The following is a 19,120-nucleotide window of genomic DNA, read 5'->3' as shown; positions in this document are numbered from 1 at the left end:
CTACAAGGCCTACAAAGGGGAAAATGAAGTCAAGAGCGTTTGCTCATCCGACCGTGCGGTCCCGGCGCTGAAAGGTCTGCTCCTACAAAGGCGAGGGGGCGCACCGCACCGCGACCGGGAGAGGCTGGGCACCAGGGGGCGCCTGGAGAGAGGCCGGGGAACTGCCCCGGCGCCGGGGAGAGGGCTGGCTCTATGAGGAGGCGGCGGCGGGGAGCCAAGGCCGCGGGGAGACCCAGACTGCAGGGCGAGGAGGGATCAAGCCCCGGGCAGGCTATCAGTACTGGCCTCGGTTGGGTCTGGCCCTGGCCCCCTCTTGGGGCATCCTCCGCGCATTGATACTTTCCTCGTCTGGGCCCTTGACGAAGTCCTCGACCCGCTCCCTTCGCTTTTTCTTGAGTCAACCCACAGGCGCTGAGTCAACCCAGCTCCCCTGAGTTGCACAGTGAATTTCTTACCCCAGACTCCACCTCGCGCAGGAATTGCCCCTTGCAACCTGCTACATCCCCAAATTCCCACTTTGCCCTAAGAAACATCTACAAAACCTGCCGGCATAAACCCCGCTTCTCCGACTTCTCCTGCACACTTGTGGTTGTCTCAAAAGCTATCCCTGGCTCAAGATGAAATTGACCTGCACTAGGATTTGTGGTAGGGCTCCAGCTTGGGGTGCAGGGCAGCAGCGCAGGGCGGGGATGGAGTTTCCCCAGGAGCGCACACTCTACAACCCGCAGAGATGCAGATGCACCCCAGCTGCACCGAAGAGCCGATTCCAAGGGTGCTGTGAACCCGGAACCTGGCTGTTGTCAAGAACAGATCTTGGAGCTGAAACGCATCTTCTCCCGGACACCCAAGTCATTCCTGTAGAGAAACGCGCTTAAACCCCACCTCAGCCATGGAGAAGTGGGGCTGGCTGGTTGCTACCCTGGCCGATGTTCTCGTCATACACTTCCCCATGGCGGGACTGGAATGTAGGATCCTCTTAGAAAAACCGGGAAGCAACCTCTATTCCCCGAATTCTGATGGAACCCAGAAACTTGGACAATCACATCCTTGTAACCCCATCTCTCTTAAGTGGGGAGGTGGTGGGGAATTAGGGGTGGGGGAAATTCCTTGTGTGGAATCCAAAGGGATCCAGCCACCTCCTGGTTCAAATGCAGATTCATATTCATGAGAGCGGGATAAATAAAGACAAATCCCCTCTGTAATAACACTTGGATTCGCATCCGTCTTTGCTGGCCTTTAGGTTTAGGGGACTGAAGACAGATGTTTGCATCCCCTTTCTCCTCTTGTCTGGTGACCATAAAGAAAAACCATTTAGAGCATTGCAATTTGTTTACCGCCGCAGTAAAACCTTGTACGCATTTATTTTCATTTCACCCCTGTGCACAAAAAAGTGCACACTGGTCACCAAGGGCCCTCTTTATCAAATACACATTGTACAACATACAACTGCAATAAAACTATCAGCCCTCCCCATAAAACTATCACCGAGTTCCTCGGTAGGTCTCGCTGCCTGCTCTCGCGACTTTAGCTCTTTCTGATGTCCGGCGGACAGGCAAACACACCTGAGAGGAGCCTGAAACTCACCCCACAGAGAAGCACAGGGTTGGGGGGCCGCTGTCCCTGTTTAATCCATTACAGCATCCTCAGTAGTTTAGTGCGCAATAAAACAGGGTGGCAGTGGAGAGCGGGCGCCCATCCACTCCCCGGCACTAGCATCGAATTAAACCACTTAGTTTGGCAAACACTGAACGCCTAAATGCCCCTATAAAGACTTTATGAGTTTGTTACTTTAATTACTGACTTGTTACAGAGCACATAAAGGGGGTAATGAATGCAATAAAACTAATTATCTACACATTTAATTCATATAAAATATCCAGGGTTTGTTTACACCACACGGCGATTCAACTCAGTATTCCCCCTCTTGTCCACCGAGAGGAAGGATTTAATGAAATAGTTTCCCTTATTCTGCTAGAGTCTAACGAACCAAATGAAAATTATCCTCCACTTAAATCATGAGGCCACCGAGGTCCACAAATCACGGCTCCCTTCTTTGTCTGTGCCTGGCTGCCAGCACCCAAGGGCCTGAGGAATCCGGCAAGGAAGCTGCCCGGTCTTGGAGCTTTTGCCTGGACATTAAAATGGAAAGGGGTTCTCCCAGTGCAGTCCGCAAATCTAAAGGGTAAACAGCAATCCTGTTTGGGAAGCCCGAGGTCTATGGTTGGTTGTGGGCACCTGAGAATAGTGGAGGCAAAAAAAGAAAGGGAGAGCACCAGAAGGGCTTGAAAGAGGAGGCACATTTGGGTATGCTTCATGCCCACTTGGTGGCTATGGCGTAATTAAACTGAACAACCATTCTGAATCCCTAAACCAACCAGATACAGACCTCTGCTAATTCAGATGCAGCAACTGAGCGCAAAGAACTCATGGGTGGAGAATCAAGATGTTTTACATTGGAGAGCTTTACTCAGGTTTATTTCTTATTTTTATTTTTTAAGCGGCTGTATGCCTGAGTTTCTTGAAAGCACATTAAGCTGCAGAGAAATGCAATTGATAATATGTTCTGTATTTTTTTTTCACCTCTGCTACCAGGTGAATTTTAAAGAAATCTGCTTATCATTCACATAAACCCCTTTGGCCCACTTACTCTATGTTACAGGGCGCCTGAGTCTTGCCAATGTCCCAGTCCTTTATAACATTTCATGCACTTCGGGGGGTAGGCTTGTTGTTAAATTGAGCGTGTAACACTCTTACAAAACAGGTTTTCTATGACATCAAGGTTTCTTCTCCCTAACCAAGGGAAGGGAGGAAAAAAAAAAAAGAGGACGAAGAAGGGGGAAAACACGCACACTATCTCAATTTATGCCTTAGGTATATGATCAGTTAAAAAGGCTTAAAAGCTCGGGGAAATTGGATCAGGGAGAATCGTCACCCAACTTTCATTATTTCCAAGTAGTGTGATTGAATTAAAGGGCAGGGAGCTGGTTAGAAGGGAGGATCAGGGGCTCAGTGCGTAATGGTGTGGTATTAAATTCTAATTAGAGATGCAGGAATCAATGATAGGGAGGTTGGACAGCTCAGTTCCCCAGTGCCAGCCCAATAGACGGATGAGTTATTGTCATGTAAAAAGCGCCAGCAATAAGACCAACCGCTTTGCTATTGTCCAAGTGGAAAGAGCCAAGTTTATTATGAGGACTATATGCTCTAGAGACCTCAGACAAGGCATCTCATAGGAGGCTTTTTCATAAAACTAGGCTCTGCTGGTAGTAAGGAGGCCAGTTTGGAGGCAGGCGTTGAGCTGTGCACATCTCCCCTCTCCAGCCACCTTCTCCATATCCATCTTTTATTTCATTTTTCCACTTGGCTGAGCCATCTAGAACCTTTTCAATGTATAAAATGGAATATTCTTACCTCAATTCCTCTGCCTACGAGTCCTGTATGGCTGGGATGGACACCTCGAGCCTGGCTTCAGCCTATGCTGACTTCAGTTCCTGCAGCCAGGCCAGTGGCTTCCAGTATAACCCGATAAGGACCACTTTTGGGGCCACGTCCGGCTGCCCGTCCCTCACACCGGGATCCTGCAGCCTCGGCACCCTCAGGGACCACCAGAGCAGTCCGTACGCCGCAGGTAAGGACCGCCAGCTCTCTCAGCGGAGGAAGCCGCCTTTCCGCTCGTATATAGGAAGCCTTGATTGCATTTGAAAATGGAAATGTGTTTAGTATTTACCAAACGAAATTTGCTTACACAAATGAAAGAATTTATCACGTTAGAAGCGATTGCAGGGAGGGGTAATTCACTTACAGGGTTACACTATCCTAGTCACACCCGAACCGCCAACAAAATTATCTTAAGCTGCCAAAATGATAGGCATAATTTATTTACTTTGCGATGAGACGTAAAGCTTAGAAAATAATTAAATAACAAAGAGTAAAGCTCATTACTGGCAGTGTCTCTTTTTTTAAGAACCGACAGCGGCTCACACCTCTCTGGCTGGTCATTTTTATGATCATTTCTTTCATTTATTATTTTTTTTGCAGCACTTTCCCCCAACTTTTGGGTCGCGTCAACTTCTGAGAATTGAAAAGTTGCAACGGTGGGAGTGTTTGGTAACTTTTCCCCTGGCTCCCTGATATTACAACTGATGTTTTTGGACTGTTTTTTCCTGCTGAAAGCTCTATCCCATGTCCCGGGCCTCAAGCCATCTCAAATACGCCTTTTCCACCCACCCAAAGGCGCTTGTGCTAGAAGGGCCCCGGCCAAAACCCGAAGTTTGAGCCGCTGTTTCGGTATATAATTAATTTGCTCCGGTTTTTCCCCCTCGCGCAGCTCCTCTCGGGTACCCTCTACTCGAGTGCTGGTAGCGGCTCCCGGGCGATCTGACCTTGGAGTCTCTGCATTCCAGCCCCGCTGCCCTCGCGCTCCTGACTGTTCTGCTCATTGTCTCCCCTGTCATCCCCTAGTTCCTTACAAACTCTTCACCGACCACGGCGGCCTCAACGAGAAACGCAAGCAGCGGCGCATCCGCACCACTTTCACAAGTGCGCAGCTCAAAGAGCTGGAGAGGGTCTTCGCTGAGACTCACTATCCGGACATCTACACCCGGGAGGAGTTAGCCCTGAAGATCGACCTCACAGAGGCGCGAGTCCAGGTATCCGCGCCGGCAAACTGACCCAGCTCCTGCACTGGTCCCGGCAGGGATTGGGATTGCGGGGTGGGTGGTGCTGCTCAGGGTTCATAATCCCGGGGCCTCTCATTGGAAGGGTCAAGGACCCAGGGCTGGTCAGAGTGGTTGAATTTGGCACGGCTGTGCGCGCGAGGAAAGGTTAGGGCGTGCGCTCTTGGCAATTTATTCACAACTGCAAAGTGTTTCCCATTGGAGTAGAGGAATTCAGGGGTCCTTGGAACGCGAATGAGCGAAGCATTCAGGGGCAGAAAGTGCCCCGTGGGGAAAATGCAGATTTCGCCCCGTATTATAAACAATTTTTATTAAATACCTCCTAATTCAAGCTCTTTTAGCCTAGTGCCAAGAGTGTTTGAACCTAGTGCCATGGTGCATTTTTCTCGGGTACTGTGACTTGCAGCAGATTTGGAAAGGGGCTATGATTCCCTGAAGGTCAGGAGCTACGACTTAACTTTAACCTTTTAGGAATCCAAGAGTGTTTAAAGAGCAGGCCAAGGGGCCTCTCCTGGTGAGCCCCCCAGTGGAAGGGCGGTGCACACAATCGCATGCTTCTTCAGGCCCAAAGTCGGGAGATCAGCAGCCGGCCCCCAAACCCAAACCGGAGGCCCCCTCCTACCAATTAAAGTTTAGCATTAGACTTGAACCCTGGGATATGGCGAGTTTGGGGTTGCTAAAGAAGCCGACTGAGCAAAGACACAGCAAAACAAGGGCTTCCATTTTAGAGCCGTCCTAGGAATTGCGGTCTTTTTACCTCTCGCGCAAGGTGCAATTGCCCTAGCATGCTCACGCCCAGAGAAAGTTTTTTTTTTTTTTTTTTCCCGAAGTTGAACTGGCAAAAAGGATAGGTAGACTTGATGGGCTGGGATAGCGTTGTGTGTGATCTTTGTGGCGCATGGGTGACCGGGTAGGGGATGGCTGTTAAAACCGTCCGAAATGGAAAGTGGGACACTCTAACAGCCACTTTTTCTTTCTTTCTTTCTTTCTTTCTTTTTTTCTTCTTTTCCCCGCTCTCATCGTCTTTCCTGCCCTCTTGGGCCAGGTGTGGTTCCAGAACCGCCGCGCCAAGTTTCGCAAGCAGGAGCGCGCAGCAGCTGCTGCAGCGGCCGCAGCCAAGAACGGCTCCTCGGGAAAAAAGTCTGATTCCTCCCGGGACGACGAGAGCAAAGAGGCCAAGAGCACCGACCCGGACAGCACTGGGGGCCCGGGCCCCAATCCCAACCCCACCCCCAGCTGCGGGGCGAGTGGCGGCGGTGGCNCCTTAGTGAAGAGCAGTATGTTCTGATCTGGGATCCAGCGGCGGCGGCGGCGGCGGCGACAGCGCGAGAGCCAGGGTCCGGGCGGGCGAGTGGGCGAGCGGGTAGGCCCAAGGCTATTGTTGTCGCTGCTGCCGTGGCTTTTTCATCGAGGGCCTAAAATAATCGCGATACGAATAACGAGCAAATGACGTTGCCCCTATTTCAACCCCACTCCTACCCCCTTCCTCACCCCCAAGCAAAACAAAACAAAAGGAAAAACTTCTCTGGCTTCGCACCCGCCTGTGGCTGGCCGCGCAGAGGCCAGGGCTCAGCCTGCTAAGTGGGGGGTGTGAGCAGGCGGACTGGACTCGGGGGGCGCTCTCAGGGGGCTGTGTCTGCGTGTTGGGTGTATGTCGGTCTCGGGGAATGTGTGTCTGTGGCCCGAGCAGGTGACAGGGAGAGATGGGAGGGCCACAACCAACTCTATGACTTGCTTAGAAAAAATTTTTAAAAAATAAGTAAATATAAAAAATTGGAAGATAGCAACTATTATAAAAAACAACAACCAGAAAGTTTGAAAAGATCCGAGGGAGTGTCGAGACAAAGTAAAGGGGGGCTGGTGCTGTCTGGGAGCTGACTCCTAGGTTCTTGCTCAAAACAGAATGGACTCTGATGCTCCTCTTCGGGGGGAGAATAAGGAAAGCCTTTCCAGCCCCCCTTACCCTCCTGTCCTTGGGTTCAGGCTACTGTGGCGACGTCCCACTTAGACTGTCCCTGCGGCCAAAGTGACTTTCTGCTGCCCGCTTGCCTGTCCCCACCTCATCGGACACCACCCCACCATTCGTGCATCTGAATCCCACACCGTTGCAACTCCTAATCCTGAATCTTTGCAGCCTCTTGGCCCTGAAAGATGCCCTATACATGAGATGCCTTTTCATCCACAAACTCTGCAAACTGTGTCTCATATTTCACAACTCTCCTTTTTTTCTCTCCCACCAACCGCCACCCCCACCCGGCGTTTTCTTCTTCCACCAGCTTTTACTGAACTTTTTGGCACTGCTTTGGATTGGAGTCAATTGCAGTCCGATTGCTGGCTGCAGAGAAATCTACCAAGCAAGGGAAAGGCACACACGTTTGCAGAAGTGTCTTGGTTTGCATTTCTGTTTGAATGACCTGAAATGGACTCGCATCCTGTAGGGTGGATGGACTGTATATTGATGATTCCATTCTTTGCGCAGTTATACATCTCTGTTGGGACTTGTTTTGGTTTTTTGTTTGTTTTTATTTTAAAAGGCACAAACTATAGATATTAGTTGAATGTTGAGGCTTTAACTTTTTCGTGTCTTTCTACAACTGTGTTCTGTGACTCAATTGTATGGTGTTAATATCAGTACAGACCGTCTCCTCTACGTGACCGTATAATGTTTTTCTCTTCTCTGTAGTCTCTATGGCGTGTCTTTATGGCGTAATAAGATTCTCACGGGTTCAATTCCTTTGTGTTTAGAGAGACCATGGTTCAGACAATGGTATATATTTTTGTTATCAGGTGCATGTCTGTCTGATTTTTTTCTTCTCGTTGGACTATGTTTGTGAACATAATTGTCATAAGTTATGTTTCAGATTTTCAAATTTATTTATATGTGTTATAATGAATGCTTCTATTTAAAAGGGAAATATTTCTACATGTGCATATAGTTTTCCAAGAGTGTACCATTAACTTGATTGTTGATAATAAAAACAAAAAGCAAGTCTAAGCAATTGAGCTCTTCTGTTTTTTTTTTTTTTTTTCTAGATTCACTTTTGTTTGGTTGTTGTATTTAGATTTAATTTTAAGACGCTAAGGGAGGATAGAGGAAGTTTTGCTAAAAATCAAGAAGCCTGCACTAGCACTGGAAATCTAGATGAGTTGGACATCTAAAACCCAAACATCCAATCTGAACCACATATGGAATTCAGTGCTTGGGCTAGCAGAACAGATTCTTCCGGTCCTTTCTTACATGTTTCCCAGTCAGGAGAAAAAGAGTAACAGGCTTACAGTAAAACAGCTCACAGGGTCCTGAGGCCCCATGGAGTTTGGCTCAGTGGTAGTCAAGGTGGAATTTGAATAATCTTTGAGGTGGACTTGAAATAAAATTGTTGATTATGTGTGCAGGAACCTGGCACCAGGAAGATATGGGTGGTCCCAACTCTGCAGACTGCTGGAACCTGGGGATATCTGAGGGTCTCTACATGGGCAGATGGATCAGGACAGGAGCACTTTGGGGTCCAGAGCAGCTCTGTAGTGTTGGTGTGTTGGGAGAAATAACATCAACAGTTGGACTTTGGAAGTACGGTATGCAACAGGCTGTGATTTCATGCATTATTTCATCTACTCTTCCAAATAAGACAGGTATGACTTGTATGCTCACTTTCTTTAAAACATGTGAGGGGACACCAAGGCAATAGGTTAAATCTACTCAGGAGCCCCCAGTTTATGAGTGAAAGAACTGATCATTAAACACAGGTAATCCAATTGCAAAGCCTACATTAGCATCACCTAGGGATCTTTCAGACACAAATTCTTAGATCCCACCCTGACTATTATATCAGAAACTCTGGGGGTATGGTCCAACAATATGTTTTTTAGCAAGCTCCACAGAAGGTACGAGTGGAAAAGCTCCAGAATTTAAACTAGGTTGGGAACAGGTATGAGGCAGGAGAAAGGGGAGTGGTGGCTAGCAGCTGCAATGATCCTCTTTAGAAGAAAGGGGTCAAGAGGTCATCACCATAGCCCCTAAATGCAATTCCACCTCTTCCTTGGACTTTTGGCCTGGGCAACCTGTCTCCAGGAAAAGCCTTATATGTGCTTCTAGTACTTCTCTTGGTACCTCTCTGTTTGGGCCTCATTAATCAACAATTCAGTTCCCCTCACTTGAGGGTAGGTCACAGTCTACCTCCCCTAGTCTGAACATTTTCAGCTGATCTAGTTTGAATTTAACAGAGCTCCTTACCTTAAGCATCTAAACATGGCTTGCATTTGATCAGGCAGATTCATTCAAAAATCTCAAACCTATGGGTCATACAAGTCTCTAATCAGCTTTCTAGAAGGCTTTTAAATAGTTTTTCTAAAAAAATTCAAGCTCAAAATGCCCCTAAGTAAACCTTCCCAGACAACATTGTCTATAAACAATGTCATTAATTGTTCTGGTCTAAAATGCCAGGCACCACCAAATATCTCTGTCCCCAGTCTTTGGTTGTAAATATAACCTAGAAGGTCAGGGAGAAGCAAAAATGAGGGCAGAAATTTACTGTCCAAAAAGCAGCCCTGGGCTTGGCCCACTTGGTAAGTTTCTGTGAGTTGATGGATAGGCCAGTGGGACAGGCATTCTGGAGAAGGAAAGATCAGCAGAGGAAAAAAAATTTAAAAGGAAGAAAGGAAGAGACATAGAAGAGAAGGAAAAGGAGGAGGGAGAAGAGAAGGAGGAAGAAGAGGAAATAGCCACAGAAAGGCTTTTAGAAACCCCAGTGAAGGCCTTAGAAATCCTTTCAGTGCAAGTAAACTGAATCAGGGTCTCCAAATTCCAAATTCTCTTCTGATTTTGATCTACTTTGAGTGTCTTTTCTCTAGGACAAGGGAAGCTCTAGGGATTGGTGAGGAAACCATGATCCTTACTCCCAGAGGACTGCATTGAAATGGCTTGGAGGCACCTAGCATGAGTATTTTGAATATTTTCTTTTTTTAAATGTGGGTCACTTCTGCTTTTCTTACTGTCCCAGGAAGCAAACAGTTCGTTGGGAGGCAAGTTTATGATCAAATGCAAAATACTCTATCTGTAGTCTGATGGAACCTAGTAGCAGGACACGGTGTCTCTTGCATTGTGTCATTTCCTTGGAGCCCTGCACAGTGTGAACAAGCTCACTTTCACTTTTCCTCTCCTAAGGAATTTGCATTTTGGCTCATCAAGACATCCCTTTTCCTGGCAACTCCCCGACCACATGTGACTTCACAAAAGCTGCATGAGCCTGTGCCAGATGGTTACCCTGGAGCCAAGCCTTCTTTAAAATGTCCCAGTGCAGGGAACCCAAGTGGCTTCAGAGGGGAATTGATAACCCAGCAAACAATAGCTTCCAGAACTCACTCTAGAAGCTTCTCTGTAGCTAACACATATCCTCAGGGAGAAATCTTTGGCTAGAAGGAGATGATCCTTAATTCAAGGAGGGGATCTGTGTGACCTTGGATGACAAATAACTTAATCCCTCTGAGCCTGATTCATCAACCATAATGTGACTAATAATACAGAGTGTGGGGTTATTTGGGGGATTAAATAAAATATTATGCAACAAACATCTGGCAGAGGAGTAAGTCTCTTCAAGTGTCAGATTTGATGATGATGATGATCCTAGATCCTTTCTGGATTTTTCTAGCACAGGTCTCAGAAGATTCCAAAAAGTCCTCATTTTTCTCTTAAATTAAAGTCCCAGGAACACAGAACATGAGTGAATACTCCAAAGATTAGAATTGGAGAACTTTGTTGAGGGTGGACGGTAGCAGAATAGAATCAGCCAAGGGCTGCCAATACCTAAAATTTATTGAGTGCTTACTGTGTGCCAGGCACTGTAAGCTTCCAAGCTTTAATGCATTTAGTTCTCATGGCAACTCTGTGGAGAAAGTACTATTCCTGTCTTTTTCTTATGAAGGAATCGAGGGGGTCAATATGCCCAGGGTCACATAGCAACAAGAATAATATTGCAACAGGAATCCAGCCCCAGTCAATATGTCTCTGTTCTTTACAGAGTTCATTGTAGCCCACAAGATTACACACTATCAGATCCAGGAGGAGATCTTGAAAGGTAAGTGAGTATTAGGAAGGGCAACCAGAAAAGAAGCGGTGGGATGCAAGTTTATAGGAAGTCCAAGGCCTGAAAGGGAGCGAGCTGAATGGCCTGGAAAGAAGGAAAATGTTTTCTGCAAGGCAATGTACCTACAACTCGAAATCTTTTTTGGTAACTGAACAAGACAAGAAATAGCTAAGGGCATGGAGCAGGGAAGGAAAAAGATCAGATATGTTTATGAAGTGCAGAACATGGGGGTCAACGGGAATGGGTGCCAGCCTCTGGGCTCATTTGTCACCACCACGACAGTGCATGATGCAAATGACAAAAGTCCAAAGAATCCATTTTCCAACCTCTATTCCAGGGTGGTGGCTCTTCACAGATCCATGCAGGTGTGCAAGGGCTAGTCGTCCACACCCAACAGTATCTGTATGTTGGAAAGTAAAGCACAGTGCGAAGATCGGTGACCTCATGAGGTCAGGAGGCAGGGTTATTGGAGATCCTACTCCTGTCAGCAGGGTAGACATTCTAGATCAGGCTAGTCCTGCCTTAATTCAGGGATTCTTAAGTCTGGGTTCACAGCTGGAATTCAGGAGGGATGGGACTACATGAGTATATACTACATGACATTTAGCATTTTCTTAAATGATGAAGGTAGTAACTTAACTGCAGTCAGAATTATCAATACCTGTGACTTTGTCACCAAGGGAAATGACAGATATTCTCACTTCACATTAGAGTTTTTTATTTTTCAGCTATCTTGACATATAACTTACATTCATCATTAATTTCAAATTATAATTGTTAGACCAGCCATTATATCTTACTGCTGTTTGCAATAATAAAGAGGCACATATCTTTCTATATCAAAATTTGTTTCACAATATTTTTGATAACTTTGTTTTTAATTGGCTTCTTTTGGAGTCCTATGTATTCCACCCCACCCCCAACCCGGCTATCTTTCCTTTTTAAAATTTTATTTATTTGGGCCAGGGTTGTGGCTCAGTGGTGGAGCACTTACCTAGCATGTGTGAGGCACTGGGTTCAATCCCTGGTACCACATAAAAATAAACAAATAAAATAAAGGTATTGTGTCCATCTATAACTATAACTAAAAAAAATTACAAAAAAAATTTTAAAAATTTTGTTCATTTACTTTTTAATCAACAAAACCCAAGTTATATATGATGGAAAACTTGATGTCCTAAAATATGGAAACATTGTGGAAAGGTTAACTTGAGCTAACTAACATATGAGTTTCCTCATGTACTTATAATTTTTTTGTGGTGGGAACACTGAAAATGTACTCACAGCCATTTTCAAGAATGATTTTGGGGCTGGGGCTGTAGCTCAGTGGCAGAGCGCTTGCCTCAGATGTGGGAGGCACTGGGTTCGATCCTCAGCACCACATAAAAATAAACGAATAAAATAAAGGCATGCTGTCCATCTACAACTACATATTTTTTTAAAAAATAATGCATTATAATTGTTTCAAGTACATTATTATTAACTGTAGTCACCATGTTGTAAAATAGGACTGTTGAACTTATTTATCTGTCCAACCACAATTTGATATCCTTTGACCAACATATTTCCCAGCTCTCCACACACTACATTTTATTTTATTTTTGCATGCAAGAAAAACATTATTTTGAGAAGAGGAGGTCCTGAGCATCACTAGACTGACCAGGGGTCAGTCTCTGGCCCATCCACAAGGCGGAGAGATCCTGGCCTGCTGATGGTGCTCCATCCCTGTGTGTAGCCCTAGGAACTTTTTATCAGGACCAGAGTATGTAATCTCCATGACTTCACAGGTGGAAGCAATCTCAGAGAAGCTTTAAACTTATCACATGCTCCTTCAGAGGACAAAATAGAATAAAACAAGCTTTTATAGCTGAACAAAGAAAGCTCTGGGATTTTAAAGATCACAGGTTAGGTAGAGGTGATAGCAGGGGAGAAAAAGGAAACTAGAAGTTGTTCCTAGGACTTGAGCATCTCCTTACTATTCAGTGGGGGTTTGCAAGAGCCTGGCACTGTGATGAGGCACTACAGGCAGTAGCTCTCTCTAAAAGTGTGGTGCTTTCCCTTTCATACTACTCCGATGCACAACTTCAAGTCTTGCCTAAAGTCCTAACAAACAAATCTCTGCTGCTTCTTCTGGGGATTGAACCCAGGGGCACTTAACCACTGAGGCACATTCCCAGCTCTTTGTTTGCATTTGATTTAGAGACAGGCTCTCTTTGAACTCGTGATCCACTTGCTTCAGCCTCCCGATCTGCTGAAATTAAAGGCATGCCAGCTTCTTAACATGCTAAACAGATTGTAAAGAAAAGAAATCCTTCATTTAGCTAGCTGTTACTTACTTTATTTATTTTTTTTGTCTGAAACTGAAGCTCTTTGGTTTGTGAAAACATCCCAAGGCCAAGTGATTGAGCAAGGACATTTCTTTAGCCATGTGTTTGATGTCAAAGAACTCCCTCTGGGAAAAGTCAGACATACGGGGAAATAAAGGCCTCTTACCTGGAGTAATTTCATTAGGGAACCAAGTGGATGACTGCTTGCTAGATGACTTCTCCGATGATTTAAGCAGCAATTTCCAGAACAGGAAGAGCCTGGGTGTAAAACTTAATTTCTTGAAGGCCCCAGTGGCAGGGCCACCTTGGGCAGAAATGGAACGTAAACCTGGTTTGTTTGAGACATATGGCATTGTGCTTTTGGGAGCACTTACTGTGTGTTAGTTACTTTGCATTTGTTTTCTGTTATAGTCTTTCAAGCTTTCGGGGTGGTGGGGGTGGGGGCGGGTAGACGTCATTGTTCTCTTTTAGAGATGAAAAATATCCACGTGACAGAAAAAACAGAATAACTTGCTTAAGATTCCAAAACAGGTAAGTGCCAGAGCTGAGCTCCCAACCCAATTCCCTGTGGACCCAAAGCACCATCCTCTGGGCCAGGCAGGGTCCAGAGGAGTCACTGGCACAGCACAGAGCTCAGCACTGTCCTTGGCAAACATGAACAAGGGTATGGGGTGAAAATATCTTGGAATTATACGGAGGTGATAGCTGCACATTGTTAATATACGAATCCTCCAGAATTGTATATTGAAAAATGGTAGATTTTGTAATATGTGAATCATATTTCAAACTTTAAAAAGCAGAGTCTAATATGAAAAAAAAATACATCTCTTCTTCATCTTCCTCTACAATGTTCTTTATTTCTTACATTAAGTCATATAGATCTTCCATCTTGATCTTAAGTGGGAGCAACATAAATTATCAGAGAAAGAAAATTACAAAAAAAAGATTTTCTTAACCAATTATCTCTTTTTTTGAGGTTAGAGACAATGAATACTTTCCAATACTGATTGAAAACAAAATGGGAAAATGAGCTACAGCACCATTAAAAACAAGCAATCAGCCATCATCCCCTCCCACAAACAAAGCAGGCAAAAATTCTGATCAAGGCTTTGCTTGATAGTGCAGTAATTTTTCCAGCCTTATCACAAAAACCTTGGGGGAACTATTAAAATACTCAGATACTTAACAAAATCTATCAAATCATGCTGTGTCCATGTACAAATATACCATAATGAGCCCAGGTTTTATGTATAATTATAATGTACTAATGAAAATAGTAATAATAAAAATAGAACGAGGATCAGCAAAGTAGAGCAAGTAGATCAGGGGGAGGGAAAGAGAAGGTGCTAGGGGAATGAGACTGATCAAATTATGTGCATGTACAAATAATGGCATAATGATTCCCACTATTATGTAAAATTATAATGCACTGATAACAAATATTCAGACTTTTAAGACACTTCTTGGTATGGGGAAATTGAACCCAGGGTGTTTTACCAAGGATCTACATCCTCAGCCCTTTAATTTTTTTATTTGGAATAGGTTCTCACTAAGTTGCTTAGGGCCTTTGCTAAGTTGCTGAGGCTGGCCTTGAACTTGCAATTCTCTTGCCTTAGCCTCCCAAGACTCTGAGATTACAGGCATGTGCCTGGTTATTCAGACATTTTAACAGCTCCTAGAATCATATGTTGGGACAATCATGCATGGAAACCCGTCTCTAGAGCTATTCTCCCCTTTGAAGGAAAAGTAGCCAAGCTTAAAGGGCATTTGAAAATGTCTGAGAGCATTCATCTGCTTGCGCTTGGATTTTCTTCAAGTTCATTGAGACATAAACAGGTCATTTCCTAGAAAATTCTGAAAGATTAAAAATTTCATACACATTTCTTAGCAGAAATCAGAGCAGCTCACCTAAAAGGCTATTTCACAATGGTGAGGTGGTCACTTCAGAAGAAGAGGAGGTACCTGAGATAGCTTGCTTCGTCTCACTATGTGGTATGCTTGTGCCACCTCTGGATTCCTTAGAGCAAAAAGGACCTCATCTTGGCAACACAATCTTGAACTTCCCAGTCTTTAGAATTGTGAACCTTTATTCTTTATATAACACCAGTCTTTGTTATGCAGTAATAGCAACAGAAAATGGACCACTATATATATGTAAACACAAATGCCATTACATTCTACAGTTTTCTGTACTTGTAATTTTTAACTTAACATTTATCCCAAAGGCCATTTCCTGTCAGAACCTATAAATCAGTCTATTTTGAGGGGGCTGGGGATACCAGGGATTGAACTCAGGGGCATGTGACCACTTAGCCACATCCCCAGCCCTATTTTGTATTTTATTTAGAGACAGGGTCTCACTGAGTTGCTTAGTGCCTTGCTTTTTCTGAGGCTGGCTTTGAACTCCAATCCTCCTGGCTCAGCCTCCTGAACTGCTGGGATTACAGGTGTGCACCACCGTGCCTGACTGATCAGCCTATTTTTAATGGCTGCTTAAAATCGGTTTCCCAAAATAGGAAAGTAGCACACTACCCAGAGAGATAAGAAGAAGTATAGCAGAGGCTGCTATCTGTCCCCTACCCAGTGTCTTCTCCTTATTCCAGTTAGCTCCCTTGATTTTTTTTTTGCCTGGCTAGGACCTGGCTCATCAGTTAGAGACCTCATTTCTCAGCTTCTGTTGGACCTAAACTTGGCCTGTGGCTAAGACTTTGCCACTGGGATGTGAGTAGAACCAGGTATACCTCCTTGCTGTGGGTTAGCATGTGGACTTGGGGGTGATGAGCTAGCATCAACTTCTCCGAGGGCATTACTGCAGGGGATGGCTGAGCAACAGATGCCTGCGTGGGTGTGTGAACCATACTTGTGATAGAACCATTCTATTACCCTCTACTAATTTTTTTTTTTTTTTGTACCAGGGATTGAACTCAGGGGTACTCAACCACTGAGCCACATCTCCAGCCTTGTTTTGGATTTTATTTGGAGACAGAGTCTCACTGGGCTGCTTAGCACCTCACCATTGCTGAGGCTGGCTTTGAACTCCCGATCCTCCAGTCTCAGCTTCCTGAGCCACAGGGATTACAGGCGTGGGCCACTGCGCCTGGCTCCCTCTGCTGATTTTCATAGAGAACCACACACACTCTTCCACGGGCAATTGTTTGGTCTGTTAAACAATTGAGCTACTCACTATTTTAAATATGTGAGCATGCTTAAGAGCTGACCTTAGAGTCAAATGTTGAGTAGGATTCACCAGATGGACTGGGGTGTGAGGATGGCGTTTCAATCTGTTGTCTATGCAAACATCGAGATATTTAAATGATTTTTTTTTTAAAGTCAGTAAGTGGCAAATGGATTAGATAATTCAGGTCTGTTGTCATCAAAGTCCATCATGGTTTCCCAACACCATTAGTAAGATGTTTATTTAAAGTTTTTGTTCCCTTGGGTAATGTTGATGGACTTGGGGATGACCCACAGTTGGCACAATTTGCTTGTGATTCCCGGGGAAATCCCAGGACTGATTGTTTTCTTTAGAATGACGTGAACACCAGTCCTTGCCAATCCTAGAGCTAACGGTGCTGAAGGACAGCCCTATCCAAAAAGAAAGTAACTATAAGGTAGTGTCTAGATGTGATTTTGTCCCACTAAGTGGAAACTTTCTGAGCAGGAGAATCCAACCTACATTAAGAAAAAGTGACAATGGTCTTGAAAAGCAACTGCTAAAAAAGACAACCTATGCTTTTTTTTTTTTTTTTGCAAATTCACACGCCTGTGTCATCTATATCTCTTCAGAAACAGTCCTGTCAAAAACTGGATTAGGGGGATTCAGTGCTTAGTGGAAAATCTCCTTCCATAGGTCTAGAAATACACTCTACCTTCATGAAAAAGGAAACCCAGCTAGAGGCCAATAGTAATCATGCTTAAATTCTGTCTAGGATTATTATGTGCTAGAAGCTGTGCAAAGCTCTTTACATGCATTATCTCACCTCATCTTGGCAGCAAATTTTTGAGATGGGTACCAGGATACCCCATTTTAGAACTAAGGAAACCAGGATTGAAAGAGATGTAGTTTGTTCAAGTTCCTACAGGTATAAGCAGCTTGACTCCAGAGACCACTCTTTTTACAGCACCTAGGTTATACACAACAATCTTGTGCTCACTTACGCATTAGTGAACAAAGGCTCATAATCCCATAAAGCTCTTGATCGTGCACAAAGGCAGTGTTTGTGCAGTCTCTGGTGTGATCACCTACTCAGGAGCATTTCGTGATCTTGTACAAGAGGCCATAGATCCTAAACCACATCCTTGCACAAGCTTACTGAGTGTTTACCTGTGCCCGGTGTCTACTGGGTGGGTGCTGGGAATGAATGACATCCTCAAGAGGTTAACTTTGTTTTTTTTTTAATCTTTTTTTTTTTTTAAGAGAGAGTGAGTGAGGGAGAGAGAGAGAGAGAATTTTAATATTTATTTTTTGGTTTTCGGCGGACACAACATCTTCATTTGTATGTGGTGCTGAGGATCGAACCCGGGCCGCACGCATGCCAGGAGAGCGCGCTACCGCTTGAGCCACATCCCCAGCCCCAAGAGGTTAACTTTGGATGTGAGACCTTGATCTAGACTTTCTCCCCTCCTTGCCTATCATTTCTCTTTCAGGTAGACTCCTTTAGAACCTAATTCAGTACGCTAGCCAGAGCAGGCTAAGGTTGAGTTTAGGAGGAGATTGGACCCAACTGACAGGGGTGCCATCATCGGGTCCTTCCTCTTTGTGGGCCAAGACTTTCTCTGGAAGTGAAGATACCTCTTCCTCAGAGGTGCCCAAGTCATCGGCCCATTTTGGTAAGTAGGCAGTAGGCTGAGTCAGAGATGCCAATGCTTTCCAATTTGAAGGCCTGGGTGTCTGTTGCAGGTGATAAATGGATTGTGCTTCACCAAGGCTCAACAATGTCCTGAGAAACACTGGGGTCCAGACACTGCTATATTGCCCTGCAAAAATGTGGAGCTTCATTGCATCAGAGGCTAAGTGATTGCAGCAACTTTGTCTGTTGGTATTATTATTATCCCCACTTTCCAGAAGTAGAAACTCAGGTGTGGAGGGGGTGAATGAATGGCTTGAGGTTGCTCAGAGAATAAGTAAGCAGTCGAAAAATGGATTTCGAACCCCATGCACTTTATTCAGTGGTTCTATTGTCTCCATCGAGTTTGTTTGGAATGAGAAAATTTACAGAAATGGCTAAATGAGTCTGGAAGCATATGATATTTTTTGCTCCCCTGCCTTTGGATATTTTAAACAAGGAAAACAAATTGCCTCCAGTCCAGCTACTGCTGGGAAGAGACACCCATTCTGAGATTACTAATGTTGTTTTTGAATAACAAAACCCCTGCAGGAGTTTAGCATCCGCCCAGTGGCTGTTCAGACCTGGAGGAGCCAGACCAGACCCAAGAATGTCAGAATGATCCGGCCTTTTCCCTGCAGCAGGATCATTTCCAACCACAGCCGGGGATGGCAGAGGCATTAGCAAGCCAGCAACATCTGAACGGCCAGATCAATTCGCAGAAGCACTTCTAAGGGAAACAAATCAATAAGTTCCTTCCCCTCAAGATTGATAACATCATCAGGAAGCAACAGATGCATTTTAGGGCCGGGTACACCGTGCAGGGGAGGTGACTCCCTGTGCTACCATTCTTTCTCTGGAGAAGCAATTGTAAATCAGCGCCTGAACATCCCAGCACCTGTCACAACAATAAAAGCTAACGTTCCAACTGCACTTGGCAGGTTTCAAGGTGCTGTCACATACTTTGTCTCTCTTGATTGACACTCCTACCAGGTGGCTATTCCCATTTCACAGATGAGATTCAGCAAAGTGAAACTGCCCAATTTGCTTCAGCCCTCCATTATTTATTTATAGCCAACCTGGGCCTTGAGTCTTCTGATTTCGAATCCCATGTTCTGCCTACTGGCCCAGTGTTCCCCAAGCATCATTGGCTCTCGTGACAGTGTCACCAATTTTGAGGCACCTCTTGTTATTTATTTTTCTTTTCATTG

At 45.0% G+C, this 19,120-nt stretch overlaps 1 protein-coding gene across 1 annotated transcript; it reads left to right on the top strand.

The window, feature by feature from the left end:
- Positions 1–3,271: 3,271 nt before the first annotated feature.
- Positions 3,272–18,643, top strand: Phox2b (paired like homeobox 2B). Its single transcript, XM_015481749.1, has 5 exons — positions 3,272–3,628; positions 4,462–4,649; positions 5,722–5,953; positions 10,691–10,747; positions 18,492–18,643. Exons 1-5 carry the CDS (start codon positions 3,388–3,390, stop codon positions 18,641–18,643), a joined length of 870 nt encoding a protein of 289 aa, XP_015337235.1. The 5' UTR covers positions 3,272–3,387.
- The last annotated feature ends 477 nt before the right edge of the window (positions 18,644–19,120 follow it).

This window comes from Marmota marmota, unplaced genomic scaffold, assembly GCF_001458135.2.
Source record: "Marmota marmota marmota unplaced genomic scaffold, marMar, whole genome shotgun sequence".
Taxonomy (NCBI): domain Eukaryota; kingdom Metazoa; phylum Chordata; class Mammalia; order Rodentia; family Sciuridae; genus Marmota; species Marmota marmota.
Note: the sequence above shows the minus strand (reverse complement) of the source record. Positions and strands in the feature narration are given on the sequence as shown.